General features: G+C 44.3%; 1 protein-coding gene, 3 long non-coding RNA genes and 1 pseudogene across 6 annotated transcripts; 3 read left to right on the top strand and 2 right to left on the bottom strand.

Moving 5' to 3' along the window:
* Positions 1-490: 490 nt before the first annotated feature.
* Positions 491-1,132, top strand: LOC118320031. Its single transcript, XR_004796196.2, has 3 exons — positions 491-641; positions 738-864; positions 994-1,132. It is a non-coding gene; the product is annotated as an uncharacterized LOC118320031 (long non-coding RNA).
* A 3,783-nt stretch (positions 1,133-4,915) lies between these two features.
* On the top strand, positions 4,916-7,602 carry LOC118319986 (annotated as a pseudogene).
* A 1,098-nt stretch (positions 7,603-8,700) lies between these two features.
* On the bottom strand, positions 8,701-9,790 carry LOC124850515. The gene is made up of 2 exons (XR_007031445.1): positions 9,311-9,790; positions 8,701-8,887 (listed from the first exon to the last, which is right to left on the bottom strand). It is a non-coding gene; the product is annotated as an uncharacterized LOC124850515 (long non-coding RNA).
* A 332-nt stretch (positions 9,791-10,122) lies between these two features.
* On the bottom strand, positions 10,123-11,426 carry LOC118319555. The gene is made up of 3 exons (XR_004796035.1): positions 11,288-11,426; positions 10,994-11,078; positions 10,123-10,708 (listed from the first exon to the last, which is right to left on the bottom strand). It is a non-coding gene; the product is annotated as an uncharacterized LOC118319555 (long non-coding RNA).
* Positions 11,427-11,541: 115 nt separating this feature from the next.
* Positions 11,542-26,834, top strand: polr2b (RNA polymerase II subunit B). Of its 3 annotated transcripts, XM_035650112.1 has the most exons (25): positions 15,004-15,153; positions 15,575-15,647; positions 15,813-15,963; positions 16,057-16,169; positions 16,491-16,710; positions 17,494-17,652; positions 17,732-17,896; positions 18,001-18,197; positions 18,306-18,425; positions 18,619-18,805; positions 18,924-19,067; positions 19,224-19,363; positions 19,864-19,975; positions 20,195-20,349; positions 23,112-23,310; positions 23,387-23,555; positions 23,685-23,781; positions 23,856-23,950; positions 24,068-24,318; positions 24,486-24,575; positions 24,656-24,763; positions 24,928-25,041; positions 25,505-25,665; positions 26,327-26,522; positions 26,613-26,834. In XM_035650112.1, exons 1-25 carry the CDS (start codon positions 15,135-15,137, stop codon positions 26,700-26,702), a joined length of 3,525 nt encoding a protein of 1,174 aa, XP_035506005.1. In that variant the 5' UTR covers positions 15,004-15,134; the 3' UTR covers positions 26,703-26,834. The 3 variants fall into 3 exon arrangements, with proteins under 3 accessions (XP_035506007.1, XP_035506005.1, XP_035506006.1); XM_035650114.1 differs by lacking the exons at positions 15,004-15,153; positions 15,575-15,647; positions 15,813-15,963; ... (1 more) ...; positions 16,491-16,710; positions 17,494-17,652 and adding exons at positions 11,542-11,701; positions 11,947-12,069; positions 12,256-12,436; positions 12,578-12,645; positions 13,571-13,627 and having other exon boundaries at positions 17,783-17,896; XM_035650113.2 differs by lacking the exons at positions 26,327-26,522; positions 26,613-26,834 and adding an exon at positions 26,080-26,304.
* The last annotated feature ends 2 nt before the right edge of the window (positions 26,835-26,836 follow it).

Consider the following 26,836-nt stretch of genomic DNA (forward strand, 5'->3'; position numbering starts at 1 on the left):
GAGCAGAAGCAGTCGGAGGAGCAGAAGCGGTCGGAGGAGCAGTCGTAGGAACAGAAGCAGTCGGCGGAGCAGTCGTTGGAGCAGTCGGAGGAGCAGTCGGAGGAGCAGTCGTAGGAGCAGTCGGAGGAGCAGTCGTAGGAGGAGTCGGAGGAGCAGTCGTAGGAGCAGTCGAAGAAGTAGTCGGAGGAGCAGTCGGAGGAGCAATCGTAGGAGCAGTCGGAGGAGCAGTCGGAGGAGCAGTCGTAGGAGCAGTCGGAGGAGCAGTCGGAGGAGCAGTCGGAGGAGCAGTCGGAGGAGCAGTCGAAGGAGCAGTCGGAGGAGCAGTCGTAGGAGCAGTCGGAGGAGCAGTCGAAGGAGCAGAAGCAGTCGGAGGAGCAGAAGCGGTCGGAGGAGCAGTCGTAGGAACAGAAGCAGTCGGAGGAGCAGTCGTTGGAGCAGTCGGAGGAGCAGTCGGAGGAGCAGTCGTAGGAGCAGTCGGAGGAGCAGTCGTAGGAGGAGTCGGAGGAGCAGTCGTAGGAGTAGTCGGAGGAGCAGTCGGAGGAGCAATCGTAGGAGCAGTCGGAGGAGCAGTCGTAGGAGCAGTCGTAGGAGCAGTCGGAGGAGCATTACTAGGAGCAGTATTAGGAGCAGTATTAGGAGACGTATGTTGGGTTAGCATATTAACATCGTAGCTTATGGAACAACTAAAATAACTGACAAAACTCAGGGGAAACTGTCTTTCCATGTATTTCCCACAGAATATGGAGGATCTGATGAAGGACCTGAGGGAGATTGTAGACAACAATTTTAGGAAATTGCGTGAAGGACCACACCCCGAAGACATTTAATTTTTTATTTTATTTAATCTTCTCCCCCTCATGTGAGGTGAGTGGTTGGATGAGGTAATGTTTGTATGTTGATGCCTGAATGTTCTGTCTTTTCTCTGAAAAAAGTTACAGATCAACTATTTCAAAAATACTGAGTGGAAACTTTCTCTAAATGTATTTCCCACAGCGCGTGGAAGACGACAGAGCAACAGCAGTCGGAGGAGCAGTCGGAGGAGCAGTCGAAGGAGCAGTCGGAGGAGCAGTCGGAGGAGCAGTCGGAGGAGCAGTCGGAGGAGCAGTCGGAGGAGCAGTCGGAGGAGCAGTCGGAGGAGCAGTCGAAGGAGCAGTCGGAGGAGCAGTCGGAGGAGCAGTCGGAGGAGCAGTCGGAGGAGCAGTCGGAGGAGCAGTCGGAGGAGCAGTCGGAGGAGCAGTCGGAGGAGCAGTCGAAGGAGCAGTCGGAGGAACAGTCGAAGGAGCAGTCGGAGGAGCAGTCGAAGGAGCAGTCGGAGGAACAGATCAAAAGTTACAGATCAACTATTTCAAAAATACTGAGGGGAAACTTCCTCTAAATGTATTTCCCACAGCGGGTGGAAGACGACGGAGCAGAAGCAGTCGGAGGAGCAGCAGCAGTCGAAAGAGCATTACTAGGAGACATATCTTTTGTTTGCATATTAACATTGTAGCTTGTGCCCATGTTAATTATTCAAATGTTTTCTTAAACCTGTAAAACGTTGAGACTGCAACGAGCTGAACACAAAGAACCCTCCTCAAAAAACCTACCTTACACCCAGAAATCGCGAACTATAGTCCCATTTCCAACCTCTCATTTCTGTCCAAAGTGCTGGAAAAAGTAGTCGTGGCACATCTTCAGGACCACCTAAATTCTCACTCCCTATTTGAGAAGTTCCAGTCCGGCTTCCGTTCCGCCCACGGCGCAGAAACAGCCCTGGTCAAGGTCACAAACGACCTGCTGATGGCGGCTGACACTGGATCACCATCGCTCCTCATCCTTCTGGATCTGTCTGCAGCTTTTGACATGGTTGACCATAACATCCTCCTTCAGCGCCTCCAACACACCTTAGGACTGTCTGACTCCGCCCTGAGATGGTTCCAATCTAATTGTCATTATTACATTTATTTTATCTGTTTATTTTGTATATTATTTATTTTATCTTATTTTTTCACTCTTGTTTAAGGTTTAGTATTAACATCCTAAGGCCAAATATTCAGTATACGATCTTCCTCCAAAAAAATAAAATAAAAAACACTCAAATCAAAATGTCTGACTCCAAAATTAGCTCACTCACAACAAAATGGCAGATTTCCAAGTTAGTTGACTCAAATCAAAAACATATTTAAGGACAACATTTGATGAAATAAATGGTTGCTACATACGTCCAGGAGTAACAGGCGGTACAGTATTGACGTTCAGCTACTGCCGCTCCACCATTCTCCTCAGAGCGGCCTGGGAACGACGAGAGGACTTGCCCCGAGGCATCTGTAAGTATACAAAGGCACAAGTGATTAATCATTTCTCTTACCATATGCTTCTAGTCTACAGTAGTTGGACAATTACGTTTATATATAAACATCTATAACTGAATCAATAATTTGCTCACACCAAACTTAACGAGACAAACAACACTAACAAGTGAGCATCTGGTGTCACAAAAATAAAAATTACAATAACATATATTAAAAAAATACCAGCAGCACCGGCACAAAAATTAAGCTTCCTCTGTGAATGTATTGATCTTACATGTATGCTGTCTACAACAAAAGCCGAATAACTAACCATATGATTTACTTAAGCAAATATGTTACTCTACATCACCAGTTATACAAAAGGACCCCCCCAAGACACCAGTAATCTACAGAAGGGCTGCAGCTACTAACACACAACTCATAGCTCCCTCAGTGCACCACGTCCACACACACACACGCCCACTCACACTAACACACACACACACACATACACACACACGCCCACACACACAAACACACACACACACGCACACACACACACACACACGCCCACACACACTAACACACACACACACACACACACATACACACACACGCGCCCACACACACACACACGCACACACACAAACACACACACGCCCACACACAAACATACACGCCCACACACACGCCCACACACACTAACACACATGCCCACACACACTAACACACACACACACACACATACACATACACACACACACGCCCACACACACACACACACACGCACACACACAAACACACACACGCCCACACACAAACATACACGCCCACACACACTAACACACACACACACACACACACACACACACACACATACACATACACACACACACGCCCACACACACAAACACACACACACACACGCCCACACACACAAACACACACGCCCACAGACACACGCCCACTTGGAGTAAATATACTGTTAAAGTACATTAAATACAATAATTAAAAATAGATTTTTGAAAACTATTATTTAAGTTCAACTTAAAAAAACATGACATGAACACACTGTTGAAAAGTATATATTCATATAATTCAAAATATATTTTAAATAAAGTGCACTTTTAACAAGTGTACTAAATTACAATTAAGTTAAATTATCTTATCAATATGCTCTTGCAATAATTTACTTTGAATACACGTTTATTGTATTTATAACTCTTTTACTAACTACTTTGGAGACACAGTGAAAAATGCACCGTAACTATACTTCAACACAAGTAGAAATGTACTTGTTTAAACTTTAAACACACTTTATATATTAAAAGTATAATTTAAGTATAAAATAATATACTTATTTTTCACTTGGGGTAATTTGTCCCATCATGCATCTCTCTTTCTGTTAGAAATGTCTTTCTGTTAAAAAGTGACTTTTCTTTTCTCTACAGCCTCTGAGCTGCTCATTGTGGGAACTGTTGTGCTTCTCTGTAGTCTCCTCAGGTCTCGACCTCATTACGTGAAGAGCTCTGAGATAATGTATGTTGTGATTTTGCGCTATTCAAATAAAATTGAATTGAATATGAGTCATAACACAGAAGGTTCTTCACACAGACACTGATGGTGTTTGACTAATCTTTGAGTGAACTCAGTTTCCCTTGTGTCTCATTCGGACCGTTCTGTGGGACTCACGTGTCTCCAGACGATGTCCAGCAGTCTGCGCTGACGGTCGATCTCTTCCTCGTACTGGACGACACTTTCTTCAAAGTCTCTGGATATTTGTTCAGCAGCAGCAGTGAGTCGCTCGAGGACAATCTGTGTCCGACACTGAGCTGAACACATTGTCACGTGGCCCTGAAGTGCTAATCAGAACGCCGAAAGTCCGGTAAAGTTGGAAAGATTCTGACAGATTCTGACTTTCCGGTTCAATAACTTACAAACGAAAGGTTCTATGAACACAAGCGTAGCCTCTTCCAGATCAGAATTGTTTACATAATGAGCTACAGTAACATTTTCATCCTGGGACCTGAGTTCCGGGGAGAAGGAATAACGTGTCTCCACGAGCAGCGGCAGCGAGCCGGTGAGAGGCGAGGGCCCAGGGACCGTCTGCAAAGACGAGCTCCTCAAGAAAATCAATAGGTTCACTGCTCTTTACTGTAGTGTTGCCTAAATCACCCCAGACAAAGATCAACTTCCCATGGTCACGCTACAGCTCGTATTTAGGACAAAAAATGCTTTAAGAGAATTTTTTTATAACTCGGCCATTTATATTATATCACTGTTTGAAATTCTGCATAATTAGGGGCGCGGATACTTGAGTGACAGGTGACGCTGCTGTTTCAGGGTTGCGGCGGTTCCCACTGACGTAGTCCGAGTCCTCCAGGTCAAAGTGTCAGTGCGGCTGTAGACTGCGGCCGCACACGGAGATACAGGGAGCCGGATTCCCATACTGCAGGTTGTGAATACTGAAAGAAATGCACATCAAAAAAAGGGGTGCCTGATCACAATTTACCTTCTGGATTTGATTTCCAAGAGTTACAGCATAATCTTGACATTGTATTTACCTGCAGAGCATCCTGCCCTGAAGCTGGGCCGCCTCCAGGGGGGAAAATCGAACACTGACGTCCTGCGTGGAACCGGGCTCTATGGTCCCAAACTCGGGCTCCACGCTGAATGGTGGCAGCTCGCGGCTCCGCGTCAGAACAGACATTCAATTCAATTCAATTCAATTCAATTTTATTCGTATAGCGCCATATCACAACATACATTGTCTCAAGGCACTTTACATAGTGAGGTCAATATTACAATATTACAGGGAAAACCCAACAAATCCCACAATGAGCAAAGCACTTGACGACGGTGGAGAGAAAAAACTCTTTAAACAGGAAGAAATCTCTGACAGAACCAGACTCAGTTGTGGGCGGAGCTTCTGTCTCGACCGGTTGGGGTGAGGAGAGAGAAGAGAGAGAGAAGAGAGAGAAGAGAGAGAAGAGAGAAGAGAGGAGAGAGAGGAGGAAGAGAGGAGAGGTGGGCAGAAAGAGGGTGAGAGGAGAGAGAGGAGGAGAGAAGAGAGAGAGAGGACAGTTGTACAACCGCCGCTGTAATCTCTACCAGACTGATACTTATAATTAAAAAATACAATTATGTTGTTGTTATTATTAGTGATGATATTAATATTAATATTAATAATAGCAATAATAATGACAGGTTTGGATCCTGCAGCTCTGGGGTCAGAGATACACTAGGAGAGATGGAAAACACAAACAGGGTTAGTGACATGTATTGTAAACATATCGGGGGATGGGGGGGTAGTATAACAGTTGCTTTAATTTCTACCAGACTGATACTTATAATTAGTGAAAACTGATACTTATAAATACAATGATGTTATTAATAATAATGATAGAAATAATATTAATGACGGGTTTGGATCCTGCAGCTCTGGGGTCAGATCTACTAGGGGAGAGAGAAAACAGAGTTAGTGACATGTATGTAGATACATGGGGGCAGAGAGAGAGAGAGAGAGAGAGAGATTGAAAAAGGTGGGAGAAGGAGAGAGATATAAAGGGAGAGAAAGAGGGAGAAGGAGAGAACGGGAGAGGGAGAAAGATGCTCATGATATAAGTTCCCCCAGCAGTCTAGGCTTATAACAGCATAATAAAGAAATGGTTTATTAAACACCTGAGCAGTTCTAACTATAAGCTTTATCAAAAAGGAAGGTTTTAAGTTTAACTTTAAATGTAGACAGGGTATCTGCATCCCTGACACAAACTGGGAGCTGGTTCCAGAGGAGAGGAGCCTGGTGGCTGAAGGCTCTGCCTCCCATTCTACTCTCACAGACTCTGAACCACAAGTATTCCTGTGTTTACAGAGACAAGTGATCTATTGGGATAATATGAAACTACGAGCTCTGTGAGATATGATGGAGCTTGATTATTAAGGGCTTTGTAGGTTAGGAGCAGTATTTTGAATTCTATTCTGAATTTTACAGGAAGCCAGTGCAGAGATTCTAACACTGGAGAAATATGATCTCTTTTTCTAGTTCCTGTCAGAACTCGTGCTGCGGCATTTTGGATTAACTGGAGTCTTTTCACAGACTTATTGGGGAACATCCTGACAGTCATGAATTACAGTCGTCCAGTCTACAAGTGACAAATGCATGGACTAGTTTTTCAGCATCCTTTTGAGAGAGGATGTTTCTAATGTTCTTGATATTGCGCAGGTGAAAGAAGGCTGTCTGTCCTAGAGACTTGTTTCATGTGTGAGTCAAAGGACATGTCCTGGTCAAAGGTAACTCCAAGGTTTCTCACAGTAGAGCTGGAGGCCAAGGTAATGCCATCCAAGGTAACTATATGATCAGATAATGTTTCTCTGAGGTGTTTAGGGCCGAGTACAATGACCTCAGTTTTTTAGAAGTAAAAAATGATAAGTCATCCAGGCCTTTATGTCTTTAAGACAGTCCTGAAGTTTGTCTACCTGATTAGTTTCAAGAGGAGCAGAAGGGGAAGACTGTCAGCAGAGAGTTGAAGAGGATTCAGGAGCAGAGCTCCTCTCTGACAGACAGTATCTCTGCTGTCAGACAAGACCTGCAGAAACACAACATGCCGTTCTTCAGAAGTTATGGATCCACTCAGGCCAGAGCCAGAGCCCAGAGCTCGCTGTCGGAGCCTCAGCCGCTCTCAGGAGCTCTGATAGATGTGGCCCAGCACCTGGGCAACCTGTCCTTCAGGGTCCGGGAGAAGATGAAGGAGAAGGTCCAACTCAGTCCCGTCATTCTGGACCCAAACACTGCACATTCCTGTCTCTGTCTGATGATCTGACCACTGTGAGATGTGGAGACACACGTCAGCAGCTCCCTGACAATCCACAGAGACAGTCGGTATCCCACTGTTCTGGGCTCTGAGGGCTTCAGCTCAGGGAAACACAGCTGGGAGGTGAAGGTGGGAGACCATCCTCAGTGGAATATAGGTTTTGCAAAACAGTCAGTTGACAGGAAGGGAGAGTTATTTGCTTCACCAAAATATGGAATCTGGTGTTTATGGCTTCTTCATGGAAAATACACCAATGGTAATAGTGTGACTGTGACAATGAAGAAGAGTCTCCAGAGGATCAGAGTCCAGCTGGACTGTGACGGGGGGAGGTGTCCTTCTGCGATGCAGAAGACAGGACTCACCTCTACACGCACAGAGACACTTTCACTGAGAAACTCTTCCCATTCTTCCCAATTGGTCCGTCTGGTGATGCCACTACTGAAATCAAAAATCTGTCAGTGACATTTCTCTGGTATTTGAAGTTTTTCTATCAATGTCGTGTTAGATTTATTTTAATCTAAACTCACGTTACACTTCTCACCCAACTTTTTTTTCTGATTTGATATGGTGTTGACTCAAATGAAAATCATTTATTAACATGTTTTGTTCAATTAATGATTGTGACTCCTGCACTTGTTATTTAGTTTGAGTTACTTTCTTTGTGGGTAAAAAGAAAAACATTACCACCAAATGCTGAAACGATGTGACATCATCAGAAGACCGACTTTACAAATCAAAGTTGTTAATTATCCCGCAGCTTGTTTTGTGCATTTATCCAATGAACGGAATGTTGTGATTGTTTTAGTTCTGTCACAGTTCCTTCATTATCAGTTTTAGTTTTTGATTTTTATTCTATGAATTTGATGACTTGTGGATCTGTTTAATCTTTGGCAACAGGTGTTTAAAAACAGCCTGGTTTCTTTTCATCAAGTGTATTTTAATGTGTCTACATACTTTATCATTTTTGTACTGAATACATGATCAATATAAAGAAATCTCTGATCTACTTGAACCAAATTCTGTGAGCACCTGGAGCATTGGGAGAACCTACAAAAAAGCCTCTGGTGTAAAAATGTGTCTTAATAACTGAAAATAACTGTCAATACCCAGGAGGCTGACATACAAAAGCATAACGTTCTTCAAAGATTTAATCTCTGAAATTGCTCTTAAACTTCACCAGATTGATAGATTTAACTTTGAAATATACAAAATGTTCTTCCAGGGGACCCTGTCTGAGTGCATGTTACAGACTCTGATGTCACACGGTGGTTATAAACACTGAAAACACTGGGTGTGTTACTACCTATGTGGTGCTTGTTGGGCTGCAGTGCTCAGTGTGACTGACAGCTGCTGGTAGATCTGATGCACTGATATAATAAGACACATGGTGAATAGATCCTAAACAACCTCTGGTTCCTTGAGCCAATGCAAACTGCAAACTACTGTTATTACGATTATATTATAGAGCCTGACGGACGTGAGCAGGGAGGACGACTGGAAGGCGCCGCTGGATCAGTCGGCGTTCCCGGGCTGGCTGCCCTTCTCCTCCATGGCGGAGCTTTTTAATGATTTTAATTGTTAATTTGTTTCTTTAACAAATAGAAATACATTATTCTACATATTTTCTGCTTCCTTTGTTTTATATTTTAAGTCATTTTCATACAATATATTTTTCTTTTTGCAGGCATTTTCTAGTCCCATGGTGATCCAGGACTTCTCTTCATACAAACTGTTCTTCCCCGGGGGAAACTGCCCCCGGACCCCAGACAGGGTCGGAGCGCATGTTACAGACTTGCAGATGCAACTCTGACGGCATGGTGATGAGAAATAGACCCACAATTAATTCCGGCAGCGATATTCAACGGACGCGTCATGCATAGACGTAAACGAAGAAGAGACGTCATCATGTACGTTACTGTTACATATCAATCATAACGTGATGTCACACGGTGGTAAAACACTGAAACATGCTGATGGAGCCGCTGAGGTTTTTGTAGTTCATCTTCAGAAATGTGTAGTTTCACCACGACAGACGCATCAACAACATCCACCGTCACATGACCACGTAGTTTAGTGTCAGTGGAGTCAGATTTTCTTTTCATAAGTCCTATGAATCCTCCTTCACAACTTTCCTTGACCTCATGACCTTTTCCATGGAGGTCAAGGACAAGTAGAGAGGAAGGACGATCCCAAAGCACCCAGGGTTCACAGCGGTGGCTTGTGTGTTACCTATGTGGTGCTTGTTGGCCTGCAGTGCTCAGTGTGACCGACAGCTGCTGGTAGATCTGGTGAACAGAAGTCTGGATTTCAGTATGGGGTATGTGATTTCACACGTGCATGTATTTACCATCGCGTATTTAAATCCCTTGAGGCTCAAGAGGGTCTGATCTCGCTCGCGGGAAAAGCAGCTCCGCTGGTCGAGGGTTATTTCTGAGCTCACGGTGAAACATTTTACACTCGCGCGAGAGGCAGCTCCACTGCTCATGGAGCGCTTTGGTTAATATATGCGCGTGTGACATCACATACATCGCTCGTGAGTCATTTTTTTGTGCGCTGTATTAACGACCCAATTCTAGCTCCATACATCTGGCCTTTCTACATCTTCCCTTTGAGCCAACAGAAAGCATCAGCACTGTCTCTACTGATCTTACTTTTCTCATGCTCCTCTATCCGCTGATGAACATGTTTCCATGTTTTCATACCTCCCTTTATGAAAGGACTATCACTTGCTGCAGGTGCAAATGCCAAACACACAGAACAATTCAGTGATGGTGTTTTTTTCACTGGATGTCAGCCACTTGCGGTTGGTGCCATGCTTGCTGTGAAAAACTTTAGCTAGCAGGGGGGGTTTTGTGGGTTGCTGAGAGATGGTAATGGAAAACGTGTCTGAATCCTGTGGTTGAGGATGTGTACTGAAATAACATTTTGTACTGTTGTATTGAAATAACACTTTGCACTGAACTAACATATAGCTAACTAATGACATGCTAAATAATGGAATAACATATAGCTAAATAAATACTGACACCTATAAAGCTTGACATACGTTATACTTAAGATTTTATAACAAATCTTGCAGAGCCTGCACTACGTGCATTAAACTAATTACCATACAGACAGTAGATGTCACAAGATGTTCTGTTCAGACCAAATTTAGCCTAGAACAGCAAAATAATTACACAATAACGATTACGATAAGTCCAGACACATAGTCAGGCAGTTCACCCACGTACAGACCGCACCCACCATGCGGGATGAATAGCAAATTAACTATTGTACCAGGTACCTGTCCTCTGCGCGATCCAGCCCTGGTTGGTGACTCGTGAGACAGAAACCCAGAGACTCTGTAAGTTTTGTTATTGGTTGGAGCAAATAAACATGATTTGATTGAATGCATTGAACTCATGACTGTTTTCTCCCTCTGAATAAACGAACACACGGCGAGGACATGGCCGAGGTCTAGGACGAGAATCCTGCCGAACAGATGAGCAAAATAATCAAAATGATGGGTCTCCTCGTCTACACGAGCATCTGTCTGTCCCTATAGGATCTTCTTCTGGGCTGCTGTTGTCTCCCTGGATACTGTCTCTTCATCTCCTCTCTCAGCATCGGACTCCCCTGTGTTGACTGGCATTAAGAACACAGAAGGACATAGACACTGTGATGTCATGACCGCAGATAGGAACTCTTGATTAAACAACTTTATTATTTATTCAATCATTTTACTGTAATGCATTTATGCGGCACAATGAATTCTGTCTAGCGTAACTCTGAATCTAAAGCCTAATGTTGACACCATTCTGAATATCTGGATATCATATAGAATCTCTCACCTCTCCTGCTCTGTGTGTGTTATCTGATCTTACATGAAATAACTTGAATGTATATTGTTCGCTCTGTTATCATCTCTACCTGTCTCTTGTGTCGTGGCCTCTGGCTCCTCTTCCTCACTTTCAGCAGGGGACTGACCAAGAACAATCATGAAGAGGTCATTTCACTGTGAACACAGATCAAGTTTGAAGTTGTTGGTTTTTAATCAATATTTGCATATAAGCAATCCACTGATGTTTTTTTCTTTTTAAACCTTCTTTTATCTTGTTTCTGCTCTGTAGCACTTTGAGATTGCTTTTAGCAATGAAAAGTGCTCTATAAATGAAATGAATTATAATTATTATTATAAAAAACACTGCTAATCATCAGGCCTACATCTCTCTTTTTCATCTCGAACAGATGTTAGCTGAACAGATGTTAGCTGAACAGATGTTAACTGAACAGATGTTAACTGAACAACTGTTAGCTGAACAAATGTTAGCTGAACAACTGTGTGCTGTTGATTGATACTCGTTAATTGAAATCCTATCACACAATCCCCTGTTGATGCAAGGATCAAAGGCACTACACACTCCTGTGATCACGCTGATCGATCACAGGCACACTGACTCCTGGGATCTGGGATCTAATCGCATATGATTGGTGAATCCTCGAAGAAATTCTCTCTAATGAACTTTGCATTGGCTTGCTGACCTGGATCTACATAAACAATCTGCCTCCCTCCTTTGTCTGCACTCTCACCTGATCACGAATCGAGTGTCCTGGTCCGAATGAAGTGACCGTAACGTGGTGAGTCTGGCAGTTGAATTAAGATACAAGAGAAATGGCAGAAAAATTTCCTCTTTCCCCTAACCCTAATACTAATGATTTAGTGAAGAAATGTGTCTCAATAACTGATAATAACTGACAATACTCAGGGGAACTGTGGAGTCTTTTTTAATTTTTTAATTTTATTTAATTTTCTCCCCCTCATGTGAGGTGAGCGGTTGGATGAAGTAATGTTTGTATGTTGATGCCTGAATGTTCTGTTACAGATCAACAACCTACCAGGAATGCCAATTCTAATGGGGCTGATGCTCCTACAAGAACAAACCTCCTGTTTGGCAGAAAGAGTCCTCTCATTCTTTGAGGCCCTATGGTTCCTCGGACAGCTCATTGTAAGGCTAATACTAATGATTTAGTGTAGAAATGTGTCTCAATAACTGAGAATAACTGACAATACTCAGGGGAACTGTGGAGTCTTTTTTAATTTTTTTATTTGATTTAATTTTCTCCCTCTCATGTGAGGTGAGCGGTTGGATGAAGTAATGTTTGTATGTTGATGCCTCAATGTTCTGTTACAGATCAACACCCTGCGATTAATGGCAGGGCTTCGGTGGCTAATTGGCTTCTGTAGAACAGTGCTCGCAGGAGTCCTGTCATTCATCAAAGAAACCCTACAACAACTCCTCGTACTGCTCCTCGTACGGCTCCTTCTACGGCTCCTCGAATGGCTCGTCAAATACCTCTTCCAAGCAGTCTGGGGTTAGTGATAGTGTTAGGGGGTTAGGGTTTAGGGTTAGGGGGCTAGGGGGTTAGGGTTTTGGGCAGAGAAGGAGGGTTAGGGTTAGTGATAATGTTAGTGGTTAGGTAAAGGGATCTGAACCCGTCTCCTGTATGAAACAGGAAATGCGCTCGCCGCCTACCCATCCCCATCATCCCGGCCCCGGAACGGCTGGCGGTCCCTGAGAGAGGTAAGTGGAGTGGAGGTTTCTGTCTATAGAAGTGTCTCATTTGGCTTTTGCTTTCTACAGCTGATTTTTTTTATTGTGATATTTGATGAAAACAAAGATTCAGTAGTAAAGCTTTGGAATGTACCATGCTTTGAAAACCCTGAATGGTGATATGTGAGTTTCTCTGTACAATTTTACATATTTGGACACAAGCATCAAGAAACAGTTGTGTGTTCAGGTGTGTTCAGGTGTGTTCAGGTGTGAGAAAAGTGAAGATGAGACCAGGAGGAAACGAGTCAAACTGTAAAATGTCAAACTCTGAGGCTGGAAGAAAAGAACGTGGACCTGAAACTTAACGTCTCCCTCCACTCAAAAAGGGTTGTTCTTCTGTTTCTGTCCTCTAACATGTCTGACATTGACTATAGCGACTTGTATCTGGTCTTTTCACATTCCTCTCCTGGAGGAGGAGATTTCTGTTTCACTTCTCTGCAATTTGAAATTCAAACGAATCCTGTTCAAGCTAGATTTGGTATGTCACTAACACAGAAAACCAATCAGTGTTGAATATGCAAATGTGAGGCAAAGAAAACCAGAAACTTCCAGTAGAGCAGAGGCAGGGAATCAGGAGAAGACGGCAGGTGTGTCAGCAGACAGTTAGCATTAGCATTAGCAGTTAGCATCCACGAGAGGACGGCAGGTGTGTCAGCAGACAGTTAGCATTAGCAGTTAGCATCCATGAGTCCTCCCTGACTCCTCATCTGAGTCGTGGTCTGACTGAGGCTCAGACATTAGAGATTGAGGCGTTTGATCGGGGGCTTTGTTTATTAATGACGCATCTTAAACAAATATTAGATGAGACTCACATTTACGAGGCTGATATTCTGCAGTTGAACATGAACAATGATGAACGTGAGTCTCATTAATATTGATCCACATCTCGTTTCAGGGAGTGAAGAAGATTGCAATCGGTCTAACCCTAACCCTCGTAACCACGCTGCCGTACATCAGACAGGAAGTTCCCATCATCATCGTGTTTCGAGCGCTGGGATTCGTGTCAGACAGAGACATCCTGGAACACATCATCTACGACTTCGATGACCCAGAGATGATTCAGATGGTCAGTTTGTCAATAGGTTATTGATTGTGACATAATGTGTTAACAGGTCAACAGCGTCTCTCCTGTCTATTGTGCTGTGATGTCACTCATGATGTCACTGTGTCTCCAGGTAAAGACTGGGTCATTTTGCTGGATCCAGTGAGGATCCTTGCAGCAGCGTTTTGAACCATTTGTAAGCAGCCAAGAGATGATTTGCTTATGGAAGTGAAAAGGGAATTGCTGTAATCGAGTCTGGATGAAATAAATGCATGAATGATCATTTGTAGTTCTGGTTTTGATACGATACGGGTGAGTTTTGCAATGTTTCTTAAATGAAATAGACAGGAACGGGTTAGGGATTTGATATTTCGTTCAAACTAGGGATGTTTGGTTCATGGGGGAGCAGCCAATTCTTATTCAGATCAAATAAATAGAAAACAAAGCAAAGCCTTAAGTATAAGTTGTGGTGCAATACGTCACTATGTAAAGTCCCTTGCCACAATGTATGTTGTGATTTGGCACTATACAAATAAAATTGAATTGAATTGAATAAGTTCAACTCTTAAAAATGTTATTTTGACAGAGTCAGGAAAAAAATGCACTATATACAGAGTTCGGGGAAACTCCAATAGAGAAGAGACAAACATTAATTTACCTTTTGGAAACATGTTAGAGGAAGTGGAGATGAAAACACAATTATGAATATTCTATACGAATTTGGGGAAAGCATTTAAGGGAAATAGTTCTGGATGCTCGATGAGACCACCCAGAACTATTTGAGAAAGCACGAAAATATGAAATTAGAGAAAAAAACATTTAACTCTCCCTCAGCAATATGTGGACCTCAGTAGGATGGAGCTAAAGAAAGAGCTGAGATCAGTAATCATGTGTGGTCATACTGCGGCAGTTCTTTTACATCTACAAACTATGAACTCAGTCTTTTATTTGAAATGTAACAATGATTATTTAGGGGTTGGCACACGTGCTTGTAGAATTCTGCTGGGTAGAAAGGAAGCAAAGAGGTCACTCACCATGAGACACAACAGATTCAGCATTTGGTAAAGAAGAGGACAAAACAATAATTAAAAAGAAATTATCAGAATTTTGACAGACAAAGTAAAACTGCAAAGGCAGAACATTATGAAATACAAAAAAAATCCAAGGAAGAAGAAGAAGAAGAAGAAGAAGAAGAAGAAGAGAGCAGGAAGTTTGAACTTGGCTAAGTTTGATCATGCTGTTCTATACACTCCGGTACAGTAGGTGGCGCTAGTCACCTTATATTTGTTATTTCAATCCGCCAAAAACAACACAAGGAGGGAGAAGAGACCGGAAGTGACGTATGAGTGCAGCGCGCTGTGGATCGTTGTGTCGGAGTTTTCATTCAGTGGATTTTAATATTTTCTGGTGAAAAAACATGTACGATCAGGACGAAGGTGAAGCGCGGTCACACCCTCATGCTACACTTCACCTACACAACCTTAGCTTGTTAGTTAGCGGTCAGCTGCTAGCCTCTCCTCTGAAAACAATCGGACAAATGCTAACAACAGCTAATGCTTACGACACAATGCTTTGTTTTAGCTAGCAGGCTAATAAGAGGCGACCGCGATCAATGGTTTACACACACACACACACACACACACACACACACACACACACGCGTCGTGCTTCCTTTCGATCATACATGTGTGAAACCGGTCGGTTCGACTGGAACCACGTGACGTCAGACTTCATCTTGTGTAGAAGTTGATGTTAGTTTTAGAACAATGTTTGTTAAAGGATCGATTCGTGTGCACGATCTTCAGTACCGATCATATCTATTGATCATTGATATTATCTCTGTTGTTTACTCGTCAGATAATCAATATGATGAAGATGAGGATGAAATCACTCCGGACTTGTGGCAGGAGGCGTGTTGGATCGTCATCAGGTAAAATCACCTGTGCTGATAATCAATAACTAATCATGAAGAACAACTGGCTGCAGTCGGACTTTAATGAGCTTTTACACTGAAAATACTTATTTTGACGATAATTAATTAAAGAAAAGATCAATGAAACAAATGCGTTGTTATTGAGCGTCTGTCGTCTTCCAGCTCTTATTTCGACGAGAAGGGTCTCGTGCGTCAGCAGCTGGACTCGTTCGATGAGTTCATTCAGATGTCGGTTCAGAGGATCGTGGAAGATGCTCCGCCCATCGACCTGCAGGCTGAAGCCCAGCACACGTCAGGGGAGGTGGAGGAGCCGGTGAGCGACACCTCATGTCCTCGGTTGCTGTGGAGTGGCTCTGTTTTTATGACATCACTGTGACATCACACTGACCTCTGTTTTATGCTTTAGCCTCGTTACCTACTGAAGTTTGAGCAGATCTACTTGTCGAAGCCCACACACTGGGAGAGAGATGGAGCTCCTTCTCCCATGATGCCCAACGAAGCTCGACTACGAAATCTCACGTAGGTTCGCTCTCACCTGAGCCTCGTTCTTAAAACCACGTGTACCCTATCTGAAACGTTTGCACTTCCTCAGACACAACCTCAGTTCACGGTGAATGTTCGATCCTGTGGAGAACGACGAGGCGTGACGGCAGCTGGGAGTTTTGTTTACTAACTCTAAAATACAACAGACTGTGTGAATGTTAATGATAAAGTAATGTGATATAAATTGACCAGGTGGCGTCACAGGTTCAGAGTTTGTTTTGAAGAAATGTGTCAGGCTCCGTTCTCACCTAAAGTCACATGTTCTAAATGTTGTTTTTCTCTGGCCCCGCCCCCCAGTTACTCCGCTCCCTTGTACGTTGACATCACCAAGACCATAATAAAGGAGGGGGAGGACCAGCTGCAGACACAACACCAGAAAACCTTCATCGGAAAGATTCCCATCATGCTTCGTTCCACCTACTGCCTGCTGAGTGGCCTGACAGATCGAGACCTGTGCGAGCTCAACGAGTGTCCGCTCGACCCCGGAGGTTATTTCATCATCAACGGCTCAGAGAAGGTATGCTCTGACATCATTGTGTGCTCTGTGATATCATCCAGAGACTTTACTAAGTTGTTTTCCACTGTTTACAGTCTTTATGCTAAAATAAGCCAAACTGTAAAATGTCAAACTCTGAGGCAGAAAGACAAGAACGTGGACCTGAAACTTAAAGTCTCCCTCCACTCAAAAAGGGTTGTTCGTCTGTTTCTGTCTTCTAACATGTCTGACATTGAATTGCAATTTGAAATTCAAACGAATCCTGTTCAAGCTAGATTTGCTACGTCACTAACACAGAAAAACAATCACTGTCGAATATGCAAATATGAGGCAAAGAAACCAGAAACTTCCAGTAGAGCAGAGGCAGGGAATCATGAGAGGACGGCAGGTGTGTCAGCAGACAGTTAGCATTAGCAGTTAGCATCCACAAGAAGACGGCAGGTGTGTGAGCAGACAGTTAGCATTAGCAGTTAGCATCCATGATTCCTCCCTGCCTCCTCATCTGAGTCGTGGTCTGACTGAGGCTCAGACATTAGAGATGGAGGCGTTTGATAGGGGGCTTTGTTCATTAAAAACGCATCATAAACAAAAATTAGATGAAGAGACTCACATTTACAAGCCTGATATTCTGTAGTTGAACATGAACAATGATGAACGTGAGTCTCATTAATATTGATCCCCATCTTGTTTCTGAAGAGAGTTAATTCAACAAAAGGACAAAGTGCTGAGACAAGCAGGTGGACGGATTTGCTGCACCATCAGATTATGGACCAGGTTACTGATCTGGTGGCATTTTCTTTTCAGGTGCTGATCGCTCAGGAGAAGATGGCCACCAACACAGTGTACGTCTTTGCTAAGAAGGACTCAAAGTACGCCTACACCGCAGAGTGTCGGTCATGCCTGGAGAACTCCTCCCGTCCCACCAGCACCATCTGGGTCAGCATGATGGCCCGAGGAGGACAGGTGAGTCCTGATGTTCGCCTGCTTACAACTCACAACATCAGCGCCATATTCTTCCTGATGAACAGATCGTCTCTTTCAGGGAGTGAAGAAGAGTGCGATTGGTCAGAGGATCGTATCCACGCTGCCGTACATCAGACAGGAAGTTCCCATCATCATCGTGTTTCGAGCGCTGGGATTCGTGTCAGACAGAGACATCCTGGAACACATCATCTACGACTTCGATGACCCAGAGATGATGGAGATGGTCAGTTTGTCTATAGGTTATTGATTGTGACATAATGTGTTAATAGGTCGACAGCGTCTCTCCCGTGTATTGTGATGTCACCCATGATGTCACTGTGTCTCCAGGTTAAGCCGTCTCTCGATGAAGCGTTTGTGATCCAGGAGCAGAACGTGGCATTGAACTTTATTGGTTCCAGAGGAGCGAAACCAGGAGTGACGAAAGAAAGAAGAATCAAATACGCAAAAGAAGTTTTGCAGAAAGAAATGCTGCCGCATGTCGGAGTCAGCGACTTCTGTGAGACCAAGAAGGCGTATTTCTTAGGGTGAGTCCCAGTTCAGACTGTACACCTGTACAGGTGAGTCCCAGTTCAGGTACAAGTATCACAGTCGGTTAGGGTTAGCTGTAATATGTTGTGTTACTGTGTTTTCAGGTACATGGTCCACAGGTTGCTGCTCGCTGCTCTTGGCAGACGCGAGCTCGACGACAGGGATCACTATGGCAACAAGAGGCTGGACCTCGCCGGGCCGCTTTTGGCTTTCCTGTTCAGAGGGTGGGGCTTCTCACTGTCATCACCCCTGACTTCTTCTTAGAAGTCCAGAGGTTTAAGACCTTTAGAACAAACACATTAGTAATTATTTTTAGAATATTGATATTAAATAAAATTATTTTAAAAGAAAAAAACTGTTAATGACTGATTGTTTTCAGTGTGAATAGAAATGATAAAAGCTGTTTTTATTGTGCAGCATGTTTAAGAACCTGCTGAAGGAAATCAGGATTTACGCTCAGAAGTTCATCGACAGAGGAAAAGACTTTAATCTGGAGCTCGCCATTAAAACCAGAATCATCTCAGATGGACTCAAATACTCACTGGCCACTGGAAACTGGGGCGACGTGAAGAAGGCTCATCAGGCCCGAGCTGGAGTGTCACAGGTGAGAACTAACCCACTTCACCACACGTATGTTGTTGATGTTCAGATGTAACATGCCAGATGTTTTCTGGAGTTGGTCTCAGTCACGTCCTCAGGTCCTGTTTTAACTTTGTTTGTAGGTGTTGAACCGTTTGACTTTTGCGTCCACTCTGTCCCACCTCCGGCGAGTCAACTCTCCGATCGGCAGAGACGGCAAACTGGCAAAACCCAGACAACTGCACAACACGCTGTGGGGGATGGTTTGTCCGGCCGAGACGCCCGAGGTACAAAAACAGGAGCCACAAATGTCTGAAAATACAAATGTTGTGAGGGCACTGGAACGTCAACAGTCTGAATCCAGTTTAATTTAACAGATGTGTCACACTGAATTCTGCTGGTTTGTAGTTGGTGATACAAAGTAAACAAACACACTGTTTCAGGGTCACGCTGTGGGTCTGGTGAAGAACTTGGCCCTCATGGCCTACATCTCCGTGGGCTCTCAGCCGTCTCCCATCCTGGAGTTTCTGGAGGAATGGAGTATGGAGAACCTGGAGGAGATCTCACCCGCTGCCATTGCAGAGTTTGTCATTTCAGTTAAATACTAGTTCACTTAGCAATACTATGATCAATCCCGCAACTCTCCTGATTGAAACATACTTCTGTTCTCTGAATTGAACGTTTCTTCTTTGTCTCTAAACTGAGAACGAAGAGCCATGTTTATTTGTTTAATTTTTTCAAAATAAATTCGTCTGAAACTGCCCTGCAGATGGATAAAAAGACAAATCACCATGTTAGATTGATGCACTTGTTCTATGACGTACATGCGGCACTCTTTGACTGGCTTCCCTCATTCTGGGAACCTCACCCCCTTCAGAAGGTCACACTGGGTGACAGGGACACGAGACAATGTGTTGTTATTGCAACACATGTTGGGATTCTTCTTCCCACATGCCTCATCATCAGTAATGATGCATCACTAATCATTAATCAATGATTAATTGGATTAGAATTAAACTGACCTTTTACTGCAACTTAACTTGTGAGTCATATTTGTTTTTGTTCGTGTTCATATTGTTTTAGTGCCACTAAAATCTTTGTGAACGGCTGCTGGGTCGGAATCCACAAAGATCCCGAACAGCTGATGAACACACTGAGGAAACTCCGCAGACAGATGGACATCATCGTGTCTGAGGTCAGCAGCTATATTCCATACTCATAACATATACTCCATATTACCTTACACCTAACATATAGTCCATATTATCATACTCATACCATGCTCCATAATATCTTGTAAGAGAGAAACACAACAGTTCCCACCATGAGCAACACTTGGGGACTGTGGAGGAGAAAAAACTCCCAATAAAAAGATGAATATCTCAACTCATTGTTTCTGGTTCTAAAATTCCAGGTGTCGATGATCAGAGACATCAGAGAACGTGAGATACGAATTTACACAGATGCTGGACGAATCTGCCGTCCGCTGCTGATCGTCGAGAAACAAAAACTCCTGCTGAAGAGACGACACATCGACCAGCTGAAGGAAAGAGAGTACAACAACTACAGGTGAGTCAGAGTGCTACTAAAGGTGAGTCAGAGTGTAACTACAGGTGAGTCAGAGTGCTACTACAGGTGAGTCAGAGTGTAACTACAGGTGAGTCAGAGTGCTACTACAGGTGAGTCAGAGTGTAACTACAGGTGAGTCAGAGTGTAACTACAGGTGAAACTACAGGTGAGTCAGAGTGTAACTACAGGTGAGTCAGAGTGTAACTACAACATGTGTCTGCATGGGTGAAGCTGCAGCTATGGTCGGGCGCAACAAAGGCTGCTAACAAAGCAGAGTGAGAGAGAGAAACCCAGATGGTGTGGTCACACTGTTTTTTGCACCGCAAGGCACTTGTTGACAAAGGTTTAACAGCGGACGTAAGCTGATGTGTTGGATGGTAAACTTTGTCAAAACCAGACCTGTGAAAAGCCACTTGTTCGCAACTTTATCTGAGGAGATGCGAGCAAAGCATACGGCCTTATTGCTCCATACGGAGGTCCGATGGTTGTCACGAGGAAAAGTTCTGGCCCAAGTGTATGAGTTGCGGGAGGAATTGAAAACCTTCTAAACTGATGAGAAGTGACGAATTGTGTGGAAGGCTTGAATACATGGAGGGTATTTTTCAACATTTTAATGAACTGAACAAACAAAATCAAGGCTGAAACGAAAGTGTGACCACAAGCATGGACAAGTTCAACGGATCCGTTCAAAGATTTCGCTCTGGTGCCAGTGGTCTGGGAAGGGCAACTCTTGAAATGTCCCCCTCACAAAAAAGGCAAGGACAGGTCAATACTGCTGCGTTGTGCAAGATAATCAGCAAACATTTAAAAATTCTTCAGGAGAAATTATCCTTTTATTTCCCCTCAGCCTCCGCCCAATCATTTGATTGCATTAGGGACCCAAAGAGCAACTGATTTAACTGAGACAAGATTGTGGTTTAAAACTGCGCCATGCGGATCTATCATTGGATAGTTTTTGGTTGACTGCTGCCAAGAACTTTCCAATTGTGGAAAACAGAGCTATTTTAACATTGTTCCCATTTTCCACAACATCTTATGCAAGCTTGGATTTTCAAGTTTGACAGCTTTTAAAACAAAAAACCGAACCACTGAGAGGAGTTGAGGACGAGCTCCGTGTGTCATCAATTCATATCGGCTTTGTGAAAACTGCTGCTCTCTCCTGCGGGGTGCCTCAGGGTTGTTTTTAGGTCTGACTCTGTTTGCTCTGTACATGCTTCCTTTAGGCCACATCATTAGTCAACACAAAATATCTCCAACCATTTCTATGACACTGACATTTACTACATTGTCTGGCTGCCATTAATGACTGGAAGGCCAACAATTATTTACAGCTAAATGCAGTTAAAACTGAGGTCCTCATCATAGCTCCTGACGACATAACTTCCAAGATCTCTCAGTGTATTGGGTCCCTTTCTCCAGCCAAAAAATCCACTCTCCGTAATCTTGGTGTCATTTTGGATCAGTCAATGCAGTTTGAACAAAATATCAAATCCCTAACCCATTCTTGTCTATTTCATTTAAGAAACATTGCAAAACTCACCCGTATCGTATCAAAACCGGAACTAGAAATGATCATTCATGCATTTATTTCATCCAGACTCGATAACTGCAATTCCCTTTTCACTTCCCTCAGCAAATCATCTCTTGGCTGCTTACAATTGGTCCAAAACGCTGCTGCAAGGCTCCTCACTGGATCCAGCAAAATGACCCAGTCTATTTTCTCTACACTGGCTTCCTATCCAATTCAGAATTAATTTTAAGGTCCTCGTTTTTTAACTTGTAGAGCACGGACAAGCCCCTGAATGCATCTCTGATCTATTGCTACCCTACACCACTAACAGGTCACTTAGGTCTTCAGACCAGGATTTACTTACCGTCCCCCGCACACGACTAAAAACTAAAGGTGATTGCACATTTGAATCTATGGCTCCGTCATTATTAAATTCTCTTCCGGCTCACATAAAAAATTCAATTACTGTCGCTCTATTCAAGAAAAAACTCAAAACTCACCTTTTCAAACTGCCCTTAGTTTTCCACAAATTTCCTATTGTCTGGGCCATTAATTGTTTGATTTTTATCATTGTATGCCTTTGTATTTATGTATGTAAATCACTTTGTGACCTGGTCTGTGAAAGGTGCTATATTAAATAAACTTTACTTTCTTACTTACTTTTTGACTTGTGTGATCAACACGTTAATTCTGTCACAGACATAGAATTAGCATAATATCCTCTTCCAAACTTACTATATTTTAAGTCCTTAAGATTGGCTGATGCGAACTGTGATAGCCTACTACATTTTAATTTGTAACGTGGGATAGTGGTGCGAGTTTGAGGGTTGTTGGGTAGTTAAATCTTTGGTTCTGTCAGAGATTTCTTCCTGTTAAAATGAGTTTTTTCTCTCCACCATCACCAAGTGCTTTGCTCATTGTGGGATTTGTTGGGGTTTCCCTGTAATATTGTAATATTGACTTCACTATGTAAAGTGCCTTGAGACAATGTATGTTGTGATATGGCGCCACACAAATAAAATTTTATTGAATTGAATTTAATTACAGGGTAGGTAGGGGTAGTTGGGGTTAGTTAGGGGGTAGTTACAGGGTAGGTAGGGTTATTGAGGAGGTAGTTGGGGTTAGTTAGGGGGTAGTTAGAGGGTAGTTGGGTAGTTACAGGGTAGGAAGGGGTAGTTGCACTGTGTTGATTCTTCCCGTCTAGTTGGTGACTTGTTACAGTCGTCTGACCAGTTGTTGATCTTGATGTCAGCTGGCAGGACTTGGTGGCGAGCGGTGTGGTTGAGTACATCGACACGCTGGAGGAAGAGACCGTGATGCTCGCTATGACCCCTGACGACCTCCAGGAGAAGGGCGTGGCCTACTGTTCTACCTACACCCACTGTGAGATTCACCCGTCCATGATCCTTGGAGTTTGTGCTTCCATCATCCCCTTCCCCGACCACAACCAGGTATAAGATCCTTCGGCCTCTTAAAGGTCTCTCGTTTCTCAGTGACATAATAAAACTTGATTTTGATGTTGTGTAGTCTCCCAGGAACACGTACCAGTCTGCGATGGGTAAACAGGCCATGGGCGTGTACATCACCAACTTCCACGTACGAATGGACACGCTGGCTCACGTCTTGTACTACCCTCAGAAACCGCTGGTCACCACCAGATCCATGGAGTACCTGCGCTTCAGAGAGCTTCCTGCAGGTATCACACACCTGTACAGTCAGACCGATAAACAAAGAGCTGCCTCGGGTATCACACACCTCAACCATAACCCCGTCTGCAGGTGTGGCCAAGTTCACGCAACACATGACATTTAAACATGTTTTTCAGGCATCAACTCCATCGTGGCAATTGCCTCGTACACAGGATACAACCAGGAGGACTCTGTGATCATGAACAGATCGGCTGTGGATCGAGGCTTCTTCAGGTGAGTCTCTTCAGGTGCGGTTACTAAGAACGTCTCAGTGTCCTTTTAATTAAACTTGTAATTTTGTCCTGTAGGTCTGTTTTCTATCGATCCTACAAAGAGCAGGAGTCGAAGAAAGGTTTCGATCAGGAGGAAATCTTTGAGAAGCCAACACGTGAAACCTGTCAGGGTGAGAACTGAAAATCACCTGTCAATCACCTCATGGGTGTTACCTGCACCCAGTCCCAGTTGGTGGTGGGTGGGGCTAACTTTGTGTTACCTAGTAAGAACAAATTGAAATCCTCAGGTATGAGACATGCAATCTACGACAAGCTAGATGATGACGGACTGATTGCACCCGGAGTTCGTGTGTCCGGCGAGGACGTGATCATCGGGAAGACCGTGACGCTGCCGGAAAACGACGATGAGTTAGACAGCACCAACCGGCGCTACACCAAGAGGGACTGCAGCACTTTCCTCAGAACCAGTGAGACCGGCATCGTGGACCAGGTGATGGTGACTCTGAATCAGGAGGGATACAAGTTCTGCAAGATCAGGGTGAGAGGACGCAGCACCACACCTGTCACAACACAGAACACCTGACTCGCCCGTGACCACTGACTCACCCGTGACCACTGACTCACCCGTGATCTCTGACTCATCTGTGAACACTGACTCACCTGACGTGTGAGCGACCATGGTCTTGATGTTTCCGTCTCCTTCAGGTCCGTTCGGTCCGAATTCCTCAGATCGGAGATAAGTTCGCCAGCCGCCACGGACAGAAAGGAACCTGTGGGATCCAGTACAGACAGGAGGTAAACAGGAAGCTGATCGTCTGAATGATCATCTGATTGATCGTCTGTGAAGTTCAACTGTTGTATGTGTTGTTTTGAAGGACATGCCGTTCACCTGTGAGGGAATCACACCTGACATCATCATCAATCCTCACGCCATCCCGTCCAGAATGACCGTTGGCCATCTGATCGAGTGTCTGCAGGGCAAGGTAGTGATCAACCATTGTTATAATCAATAACTGAGGTGATAATCATCAATAATAATAATTGGTGTGACATTGTGACGATGTGCCTCTAATAAAATACACATAACTGACGGGTTACGTGTTTAAATATTTTCATATATGAAAAAAAACATTTCTGTCTGTTTCAGGTGTCGGCGAACAAAGGTGAGATCGGTGACGCGACGCCGTTTAACGACGCCGTTAACGTTCAGAAGGTGTCGAACCTGCTGTCGGAGTACGGATACCACCTGAGAGGAAATGAGGTCAGCATGATGTCACTGTGATGTCACAAATCACACGTCAGATCTTAATGAATGAATTAATCAAGTTGAAGCCAAAAGCATTAACCCATCAAGGGGTCAGCTTGTCATGTGACCCCCACCTGCATGTCAGACCCCCCACTACGTCTGGGCTCCTGATAAGTGAGATCTCCTGTCAGACCTGGAGCAGGGCATCAGTGAACCCTGAGCCCCTGTGCATGCTGGGATACACGCTGTTACCTGAACACCAGTTTTAGGCTCTAGAACAAAACAATATTGATTTGATAGATTGGTTATTAATGTCTGATGACATCATCTGTTTAGATACGAGCTCAGTGAACGTCACCATGGCAACAGGCGTCAAGCTGATTGATTATTGATCTGTGATCAGGTTCTGTATAGACTGCTTATTGATTATTGATCTGTGATCAGGTTCTGTATAGACTGATTATTGATCTGTGATCAGGTTCTGTATAACGGCTTCACTGGGAGGAAGCTGACGTCTCAGATCTTCGTCGGTCCGACGTATTACCAGCGTCTGAAGCACATGGTCGACGACAAGATCCACTCGAGGGCCCGAGGCCCAGTTCAGATCCTCAACAGGCAACCGATGGAGGGACGCTCGCGGTGAGTCTGTCTGTCTCTCACCTGTCTCTCTCTCACCTGTCACCTGTTTGTGTCTCACCTGCCTGTGTGTGTCTCACCTGTCTGTCTGTGTCTCACCTGTCTGTCTCTCACCTGTCTCTCTCACCAGTTTGTTGTTCGGAGAGATGGAGCGTAACTTTCTCACCTGTCTGTCTCTCAATGGTGCCGGTCTGCGGTTCGGAGAGATGGAGCGTGACTGTCTCACCTGTCTCTCTCTCACCTGTGTCTCTCTGTGATGTTGGTCTGCGGTTTGGAGCGATGGACTGTGACTGTCTCACCTGTCTCTCGCTCTCACCTGTCTGTCTCTCAGTGATGGCGGTCTGCGGTTCGGAGAGATGGAGCATGACTGTCTCACCTGTCTGTGTCTCACCTGTCTCTCTCTCACCTGTCTCTCAGTGATGGCGGTCTGCGGTTCGGAGAGATGGAGCGTGACTGTCTCACCTGTCTGTGTCTCACCTGTCTCTCTCTCACCTGTCTCTCAGTGATGGCGGTCTGCAGTTCGGAGAGATAGAGCATGACTGTCTCACCTGTCTCTCTCTCACCTGTCTCTCAGTGATGGTGGTCTGCGGTTCGGAGAGATGGAGCGTGACCGTCTCACCTGTTTGTGTCTCACCTGTCTCTCTCTCACCTGTCTTTCTCTCAGTGATGGCGGTCTGCGGTTCGGAGAGATGGAGCGTGATTGTCAGATCGCTCACGGAGCCGCTCAATTCCTCAGAGAACGTCTGTTCGAGGCGTCCGATCCATATCAGGTCCACGTTTGTAACCTGTGCGGACTAATGGCGATTGCCAACACACGGACGCACACGTACGAGTGTCGAGGCTGCCGTAACAAGACACAGGTGAGCCTGATCAATAACCAATCACGATGACAAAGGATCTGTTTTACACCCGTCTGATGATGTTTCCTGTTTCCATCTCGCCTTCGTCAGATCTCTCTGGTCCGGTTGCCGTACGCCTGTAAACTTCTCTTCCAGGAGTTGATGTCGATGAGCATCGCCCCTCGAATGATGACATCATAGTGGCTCAGCCAATCGGAAGTCTACTTCCTGTAGACTTCAAATGTGACATCATCAGCAGGAAGTTAAAGTACAAGTTGAGATTGACGTCGTCTCACTTGGTTTTTAGAATAAAACTGATTTTCTTCTCGTGAAGT

This window comes from Scophthalmus maximus, chromosome 9 (genome assembly GCF_022379125.1).
Source record: "Scophthalmus maximus strain ysfricsl-2021 chromosome 9, ASM2237912v1, whole genome shotgun sequence".
NCBI classification, from domain to species: domain Eukaryota; kingdom Metazoa; phylum Chordata; class Actinopteri; order Pleuronectiformes; family Scophthalmidae; genus Scophthalmus; species Scophthalmus maximus.